Raw genomic sequence first — 9857 nt, 5'->3', positions numbered from 1 at the left:
CAATTTCCCCTTCACCTTGCATAATAGATCCAAGATATCTAAATCTATCAGTGCAATTTATCTCTTGATTATTCAGTTTAATCTTCTCTCTGTTGCTACTCTTTACATTACTAAAATTATATTTCATATATCTGTCTTATTCCTACTTATCCTAAACCCTTTAGACTTTAATGTGGCTCTCCAAAGTTCTAGCTTAGACTCCACTCAGCTCCTACTATCATCAATCAACACGATATCATTTGCAAACAACATACACGAAGGGATTTCATTTTGGATATTTCTAGTAATTTCATCAATTACTCAAGTAAAAATATAAGAATTCAAAGTAAAACCTTGATGAACACCTATTGTGATTGGAAATTCTCTAGAATCTCCTCCTACAGTTCTAATGCTAGTCATGACTCTATCATGCATATCCTTAATTACCTCCGTATATGTACTGCAAACTGCCTTCTTTTCTATTACCCACCAAAGTACTTCTTTAGGTACTATATTATAAGCTTTCTCTAGGCCAATAAAAATCATATGCAAGCCCTTCTATTTTTTCCTAAACTCTTCCATTAAACTTTTTAAAAGATAAATAGCTTCTATTGTTGATCTCTCGTGCATAAAACCAAATTGATTTTCTGAAATCTTCGTTTCTAATCTTATTCTATGTTCAATTATCCTTTCCCGTAATTTCATCGTATGACCCTTAATCTTAATTCTACGATAGTTAGTACAATTTTGAATATCGCCCTTGTTTTTATGCAAAGGTATCAACGTACTTTTCCTCCATTCTTCTGGGATTTTCTTGGTTTTTATACTACTATTGAATAGATTAGTTAACCAAATAATTCCTTTATCCACTAAACATTTCTAGATTTCAATTGATATTTTATCTGGTCCTATAGATTTCCTACTTTTCATCTTTTTTAATGTCATCTTAACTTCAAGGACTCTAATTTTGTGAATAAATCTCTTATTTTTAATCTTCTCTTCAGTTGTCACCTCCAAGTTCAATCATTCATTTTGGATTTCATTAAACTAACTTATCAAAGTATCTCCGTCACCTCTCTTTTATGTCTTCTTCTCTAATTAAGACATTATAATTTTTGTCTTTTATACATTTTGCATCACCTAATTCTTTGCATTTTCTTTCTAGTTCTAGCAAGTCTATAAATGTCTTTTCTCCTTCTTTTGTATCTAGTTTAGTGTATAAAGTATCATAAGATCTATGTTTAGCTTCATTGATACTTTGGTAGGCTTTTTTTTGCATTTTTTCTTGCTTCTTTATATTTTTCAATATTTCTATATTTCTACAAATTTTCCATATTTTATACTAATTTCTTTTTGTCTTAACCACCTTTTGGACTTCTTGATCCCATCACCAACTTTGTTTACCACCCAAGTATTTTCCTTTGGAGTCACCTAAAACCTCTTTTGCTATCCTTACAATATAATTTGCCATTTTATTCCAACTACTATTTGCATCAACCATATCCCCTATTATCCAATCACACTCTTTTACAAGTCACACCCTACAACTAGTAGAAATCACACACAGTAGAAATCACACACACACAATACAATGCATCAAAAAATTTAAAGCATACAATTTTGGGTGTGAATCCAAGCTAGACTAAAAATCCATGCAATAGTAATTTTTTTTATAAAATTTTGTTATATTCCAAGATTTGCAAGTGAAAACACAAAACACAAAAGTAAATATATTAAGCCTACAAATCCTAAACACAAAAATCACCACAGCTAACCAACTATTTGAAAAAATTATTAATAATAGCAATAAAAAATAACAAGAGAGGAGAAGATGTCACCAGTGGCTGAAACTAAAAAGGTAAAGACAACTGCCTGAAAAATACCCTTTGATGCAGGAAAATTAATGCGGTGGCTGAAATTAAAAGGAAGGCAATGACAACTGATTGAAAATACTATAGTGAATACCCCTTGGTGCTAAAAATTTTATGCGATGGCTAAAATGGCAAGGTTGTATTCTAGGCAAAGTTGGGTGCCCCAATAGAAAAGGCAATAACAATTGGCTGAAAATACTGTGGTAAATATCCTTTGATGTTGAAAATTTATTGCCGATTAATGAAAATCAATTGAAGAATATGGAAAGCAACAAGGGATTGCAAGAATTCTTCAATTCAAATTCAAGATTTGTGATGGAGTTGATTAGTCAACAATGTCGATGTAACCTCTCATGCAAGTCACGCCACCTCACATTCTCATGGTCTGAGCTTCTATAAACGAAAGATTAATGTACAGCTTAATTGATGACTGACCTGGGAATTCTTGATGTTTATTTTATCCCAAATCTCACTGAAAAAGACGTCTGCGAAGAGCATGATCTAGAATGACGAACCTGCTGGTACCTGAAGGCTCTTTTCCAGCATGATCTTGAGCAAAAGTACACAATTGTGTGGATTTTCAGAAGCTCAAGAAATCATTTTTGCAAAGAATACGAACATAAGTGAAATTACAGGGAAATATGTTTTCTCGAAGATAAGTGAGGAAACTGAGAGAAAGTAGGGACAAACATATTCTTGCATATCTCAGGCTCACCCTTTCTACTTTCTCTCATTCTTCTTGTACTGCTACCCACGGCTTTGGATCACTGGCCTTTTGTTTTTTTTGTACTGCTGTGGTTGTATTCACATTGTTAGACTAGACCAGAGCTTCAGATTATTGGATGATGATTTGGCTTACCGAATCCTGCTCTTCACAGCAATCATTCTCGGAGGATCTCCTATCAGGTGACTTCTTCCACATGTTTTTGTTTCTCCTCTTTTCCCTTCTTTAGGTCCCTTCTAAGGTCAGCAAAATCTTAGGGATGGTGCAAAACCATTGAACTTGCTGATTGTTTTTTTGGATTCACGAAGATGATGATATGTTTCATGTTGATAATGATATGTTCATGCTTACTTATCTAGAATCAAATTTATCCTTTGTTGATGTAATGAAGTAGCTAGGAAGGGAAGTAGTTGCAGGACTTGCCATTTCATGTTTCCACATGTTTGATTTATAATTGCTCTCATATAAAAAATGTTTTTTTCCCCATTTTCTTTATTTAAAATTTTTTTTTTTATGAAATTTTGTTTCCCATGTGAGCCACTTTTGTCCAAAGACAAATATGTGCAGGGTGGCTGTGTATATTAGGCAATGGAAATTTTCTTTTCACATCTAGGACAAATTCCCCTCACTTCATTTTCTTCTTTTCTTTAAACCAAATATCTCTATCTCTATATTATAAAAGCGTGAAGGAAGAATTGGAACAGCAGAAATGTCAATTTTATTGTGCTGCCTTTTCTGCTCCTGCATTGTAACACTACTTTCAGGGGCTTTTTGGTAAAACTTGGAGAGGCAGAGAGGGTCTGGCACTTCTTCTGCAGTCATTTAGTGCCTCACTCACCTCTTCTTCACCAATGAAGCCTCCCTTTCTGCGACCTTATTCAACAACCATGATGTCCGTTCCCAGAGCTCCCTTCAATCACCGACCCCTTTACCCTCTGATTGCAACCATTGACGATCCCAAGTGGGAGGTTTTCCGATTGAATGGAGAGGCGATGCAGTGGTGGCGGTGGTGGCTGGTTTGTGTTGTTCTTCCTGCATTACTTGATGCTTCTGGTGAAGCCTTGGCTTTATGTGGAGGATTTTCTCGGAAGAGAGTGTTACAGGAAGCAAGGGTTTGGGGAGCTGTTGTTGGTGGTTGTCTTGCAGGTGGCGACAATGGGGAACAGGAGAGTGGAGTGGTGTTCGCTTGACTGGAATTCTAATGTTATTAGTTTTTATGAGGAGATGGGTACTCAAGTGTTGCAGGAATGGAGGATTTGCAGGTTAACTGGTGAGGTTCTTCAAGCTTAAGCAAATTATCTACGGTTCTTCTCTATCTGTGTCTTTTCTTTTCAATTTTTTAATTTTTTTGAATATGTTTCTGTTCTAAAAATTAAACTAGAATTTGCTTCTGTGTAGCTAATAATTCAGCCCCTTTGTTTGATGGTTGTGCTGATCTTCAGAAGCTTCAAGGCTTATGGGATAATGAATGGGAGTACCTACAATTGAATTAGTTCAGAAAAGGGTTTCACCTGAATATGCTTGGAATGTAACTCTAGACACTTACTCTATTTGCTTTTTTTTTTTTGCCCCCCAGCATGGAGAAAGAAGAAATACATTTCACTTAAACTCGTGAATTAATAGATCTCCTATGAGAAAAAAATTACATTCACAATTTCCATAAACCATTAGAAAATAATGTCAAGTGGGGTAGTTTCATTTGATTGTACTACATACACTTTTTAAGTGAAAATTATACATTTCATGGTTTCTTACCCAGCTGGATAACTGAAACTGGAGTTGATCACTGAAATGCTCTCATCAACGTTTTCCTAGCCAAAGGTAAAAATTGGTGGTTGAATGTTTGTTTGTGTCTGTATATGTGTAATAGTTAAACAGTTCCTCCAATTCCTCAAAGCAAAGAGAAGCGGAAATGATTATTATGGAATATGGAGTTGATCACATTATTCTTGTGGTAGTGATTAGCAAGCATGATTTTTGGTAAGTTTTCTGTTTGTCTTTGTTGTCTGCTATAGAAGGGGTTTAATTATGGTTTCTGGTGATATACCTTTGGCTACCTTTCATGTTCTTTAATAGAGCTAAGCACTCATTTTTAGTTAAAAAAGGTTTAAAATTATTTGTTGAAGTTGTCACTTTCTGTTAATTTTTTTTTTTATCAGAACTTTCTGTTAAAATTTTGCCAAATATTTAACATGGACTTGCTAAAGTCCAGATATTTGGGCAATGCTGCAATAAAATGTTCTGTTGAAATTTTGCCAAATATTTAATTGCAGCACTGTCCAAATATCTGGACTTTACCACGTCCACGTAATATATATTAGTTCTATGTTAAAAAAAAGGTGGTAATTTTACTTTTTTATTTGATCTTTTCCCAATTTTTTTTTCTATTATCTTCATTACATTCTGTTGACTGAATTTAGATTCTATTTTCTTCCAACTCTGATTTTCTGGACATGCACTTTTCTGTTTTAGATTATTTAATAACTTGTTTTATTCATAGGCAATTTTTTTTTTACTCTCTCTCTCTCTCTCTCTCTCTCTCTCTCTCTCTCTCTATATATATATATATATATATATATATATATATATATATAATGTCATAAAATTTGTATTTGATCAATATTCTTGTTTGAACTGCATTGAGTATTTGAAATCAAATTATTGAAAACTGAAACTTTATTGTTTGTATGGGAATTGTGAACATTAAAGGTAATCTTGTTTAAAATTTGATGGCTATGAAAATCAATTTATCATTTTAGAATTTGCTTTTTATGTTTAATTGATAGTTGTGGGGTTTGGATATTGACACTTCTTAATTTTAAAATAACCTTCATTGCAAGCAAATGATTGACACTTCTTAATTTTAAAATGATCGTCATTGCAAGAAAATGATGTTAGCTAAGCTAGTATTTGGGTGCATGGATTTTTACGGTTTGGATTTGGATTTGTATGGCAAGTCAATATAATTTTGTATTATATTTTATCCTAATCCATGCAAACCAAATCCAAAACCTAATTCCATCCTTCCAAACGTTAGGTAAATATACCTAAGAATCTAAGATGATGGTCACTTTTCTTTTTATTCAAGTTTATCATAGCATATGCATCTGTAATTCCATCAGTGCAAATTGCATTGCTTCCACCTTTTAATTATTCTGTTTGGCACTCAATTCACCTTCATGCCTGAATCAAGGAATATCTTCTACCGAATATAATTCAAATATATAAGGTGACTAGTTTTGCTATGTATATTGTGATGTTTGGAATGATCTAGGATTGGGTACTTTTGCTTTTGGGGAAATTGTCTGGCACTGAACTAGTGCTATATTTCTGTCATTCCTTTTTATTTCTAGAACTGCTGTTTGATGTCATTTTTGTATATGCTTAAATTTCAGTTGGGCTGAAGCACATTGGAAAAATTGTCAAGTTGTTATTTTGCTTCAATGCCTGCAAAGATGTTAATTGCATATTGTTTTTTTTTTTTTGCTTCTGTTTTTCCATTTCTTCATTTATTTTGACTTTTTAGAGGTTCTTTCTATGTTTGAATTTCAGGAGTTACAACTCTTTGCTAAGTTCCAGTGCTAAGTTTATCTAATTTTTGGCTTGATTGTTGAAATGAGATTTAAAAATTGTGTTGGACAAAAAAGAAGTTGAAATTGCAAAACTAATCTAGAAATAAATTCTTTTTATAATGCAGGTTTTTGCTTAAAGATGTAAATAGTGTTTATTTTCCCTGAATTTGTTTTGTTCTTTTCTAGGTTTAATTTAATGATGTCTGAGCACCAATAATATCGAGATTAGCAATAATATATGATGCTATGATTTTGCATCATGATTGATGACCAAGTAATAGCACATTAAAGTTCTTCCATGGAACCATCTTGGGCTGGTTGTGCTACTTTTATGTTTTCCCCAGCATTCATTTTCTTTTAGTCTTTGAGATTGTAGTGCCCTTTTATTTGTTATTGGATTGTGTTTAACAGGTTATGCCACTTTACTCCTTTTTCCTTGGCCTATTTTTTTTTTCCCCTTTTTCCTTTTATCTTGTGAGATTCCCTGACATTCTTTTACTTGTTATTGATTTGACTTTTGAAGTGGTGAATTTCATAGCCATCCTTTTATTCATAAGACTAAGAACCAAAAATATAACACACTGTTTTAAAATGAATAAACATTAGCAAGTAATTCATTTGCTACAAAATGCACGCTCATCCGAGTTATTTTCACTCCATAACTACAGCTATGGGTGCATACTTCCTTTGAGTAATGATTTTAGGTTGGCTTCTATTTTGATTCATAGAAGGGGCATGTGCTTGTTTTCTCACCATGACATAAAATATTTTTGATTATTCAGCTCTGTCTTCTAGTGTCTAGAATCCAAACACTTAATTGCGAAATCACTACTTGTTATTACATGTTTCGACTTGGGCAATACATTCTGTTATTATCCTTCAATATATTTGAAGTTTCAATTGCATCCTCAATATAATTGAGAATCACTATTTGTTATTACGTGTTTCGACTTATGCGATATATTATGCTATTATCCTTCAATATATTTGAAGTTTCAATGGCATCCTCCTCACTTCCTCTATTAATCTGTTGTTACCATTGCATTCATTATATAAGGCAATGATCAATCAATAAAAAAAAAAATGATATGTGATTGACCAGTTGGATGCCACATATAGTATGGCTTCACTCATATTGGTATAAGTCTTTTCACTTTGACACAATTTTTACACAAGCTAGATACCTTCACAATCTGAGCATTTACCAAACACCAACTAAAGCTTGCGGCTTATTTCTTGAGCTTTGCTAAGGAAATTCATTTTCCCATTTGGTTTGAAATGAAGAGGTTTGATTCAAGGCTGTCTTTCTTCTTCTTCTTCTTCTTCTTCTTCTTCTTCTTCTTCTTCTTCTTCTTTTTATTCTGCTTCTTCTTCTTCTTCTTCTTCTTCTTCTTTTTGTGATTTTTAATGGAGAACCCAAGACTTGGTTTTAGCTTCTAGAAGGGGGAGAGACAAGGTTTGTTATCTCCTTTTTCTTCTTAGGAATCTTTTGGAACCATTTATATAGAATCAGAAAAAGTGCTTTAATAAGTGTTCAACTGGAAAAGTGTTGAAAGTTACAATTGGATTCTGGTTGTATTTAAAATAAGTGGTATTTGGATACTTACTTTTATTATAGGGTATATGAGTATTTTTAAAACATATTTTAGATTATAAATATTAATATTTTTTAATTATTTATAATTAAAATTTAAAATTTTCTATTAAAAAACTAATATAAGATTATTATTTTTAATTAACAATAATCTTGTTATTTATGTATATTTATAACATATTACTATCATATTAAATTATGATAAAATGAATATTATTAATTAAATTCAAAATTTTAATTTATTAAATGTTAATTTAAATTAATAAATAGTTTTTGTTCAGTTCAGAATTGAACTATAATAACTAATATGTCGTTGTACATAGTAAAATAATATATAGTTATTTTAAAATATATTTTAAATACAAATATTAATATTTTTCTGATTAAATGGCACTAAAAATTTTAAATACATAATATTTTTCTAATATTTTTAAATACTAAAAATTTAAATGATAACTATATTGTTTTTTTGATTAAAATTTAATTATTTTATATTAACTAAATTGTTATGATAGTATTATTATTATTAATTAACAATAATCTTGTTATTAATGTATATTTATGACATATTTATAACATATGATTATCACATTAATTTATGTTAAAAAAATAGTATTAACAACTAAATTAAAAGTTTTAGTTTATTTAATGTTAATTTAAATTTATAGATGGTTTTTTTTATTCATTACAATATTTAATTATATTTTATTAACAATTAACAAGTTATAATGCATAATAAAATAATATATGATTAATTTTTAATTAACAATTTAATTGATAATTATGTTAACTGTTATTTTTAATTAATATTTAAATATTTTTATTAAGTAAAAATAATTTGACATTATTTTTTTTGATTAACAATAATATTGTTCTTAATTTATATGTATAACATATGATTATTATATTAATTAATGTTAAAATAATATTATGAATTAAATTAGTGTTTTTAATTTTGAAATATTAATTTAAATAAATAGATGGCTCTTCTTCTTCATTCCAGAGCTAAATTATGTTTCATCAATAATTAATATATTATAAAACATAATAAAATTTTATATGATTATCTTTTAATGTATTTTTTAAAGTATAAAATTGCCACTAAAATTTGTAAATGAAATAATATTTTTAATTAAATTAGTATGTTTAATTTTTAAATTAATTTAAATTAATAGGTGGTTCTTCTTCTTCATTCCAGAATTAAATTATTAATAATAATATTATAAAAAATAATAAAATAGTTTATGATTATCTTCTGATGTATTTTTTAAATTATTAAATTGCCACTAGATTTTCTTATATTTACAAAATTGACCATGCTTATGAACAGTGCCACTTCTAAGTGGCCAAAAAGCTATCTTAGATTTTTTTCTCAAAATTCAGTTAAATAGTTTTTAAAAAAGTGGCTTTGGAAAAACACTTCGTGTAATAAGTGTTTGTTGTAGTACAAGCCAAACATCACTTTTTTGTAAACGTATTTATTTTAAGTGATAAGTGTTATAAGCACTTTTTTTAAGTGCTCCCAAACGGGGGCTTATACCTATTACAAATGTTTTTTGTGAAATGGTTGAGAGCTCAGTTGATAAGAGTTTGGATTTTTAAGATATTTTGATGGAGAGGGGTGCTCTGGTTGTGTTGCATTTGTAGTTTGCTAATGATACATATTTTATCATTTATGTTCATGGATTCTCTTTGTAATATTCTTACATTATTTTAGGTTTTCGATTGAGTCTTGGGGATTTAGTTTAATCAAGGTGGGTGTGGCCTAGCTGCTATTAATTTTTGCCTACTACTGTTTACTGCAGCATGAATTGAGGGAGTATTTAATCTGCATGCTTTTACTGTTCGTTGTTGCTGGCTTCTGTTTTTATAATTCATATGCGGGCTTTTTTTTTTTTTCTGTTTTTTATTTTGGCATGGCCTGAGTCAGGGGTGTTGGCCACCTGAACTATGCACAAACTGAACTTGGTACAATTTTAACAGTTCTCATTGGATAGGTGGAGTTATTATATATCATTGTGAATATCCCATGTTTATGATTAGACAATTTCAGTTTCTGATTTGAAAATACTACAGATGATTGGACAAAACAAGAGTAAACAAGATTCTACATATAC

At 30.3% G+C, this 9857-nt stretch overlaps 1 protein-coding gene across 1 annotated transcript; it reads left to right on the top strand.

Moving 5' to 3' along the window:
- The first annotated feature begins 1202 nt into the window (after positions 1-1202).
- LOC131166425 (GCN5-related N-acetyltransferase 8-like) lies at positions 1203-4339 on the top strand. Its single transcript, XM_058124961.1, has 2 exons — positions 1203-3844; positions 3973-4339. Exons 1-2 carry the CDS (start codon positions 3556-3558, stop codon positions 4065-4067), a joined length of 384 nt encoding a protein of 127 aa, XP_057980944.1. The 5' UTR covers positions 1203-3555; the 3' UTR covers positions 4068-4339.
- The last annotated feature ends 5518 nt before the right edge of the window (positions 4340-9857 follow it).

Source organism: Malania oleifera, chromosome 10 (genome assembly GCF_029873635.1).
Source record: "Malania oleifera isolate guangnan ecotype guangnan chromosome 10, ASM2987363v1, whole genome shotgun sequence".
In the NCBI taxonomy this organism is placed as follows: domain Eukaryota; kingdom Viridiplantae; phylum Streptophyta; class Magnoliopsida; order Santalales; family Ximeniaceae; genus Malania; species Malania oleifera.
The sequence above is the reverse complement of the archived record's forward strand: the minus strand, read 5'-3'. Positions and strand labels throughout refer to the sequence as shown.

What these genes read in the sequence shown, in the direction of transcription:
- LOC131166425 (XM_058124961.1), top strand. Translation starts at nt 3,556, where the DNA reads ATGGAGAGGCGATGCAGTGGTGGCGGTGGTGGCTGGTTTGTGTTGTTC. An exon ending in GAGGATTTGCAGGTTAACTG is followed by an intron (nt 3,845 to 3,972) that starts GTGAGGTTCTTC and finishes GCTTCTGTGTAG; the next exon opens with CTAATAATTCAGCCCCTTTG.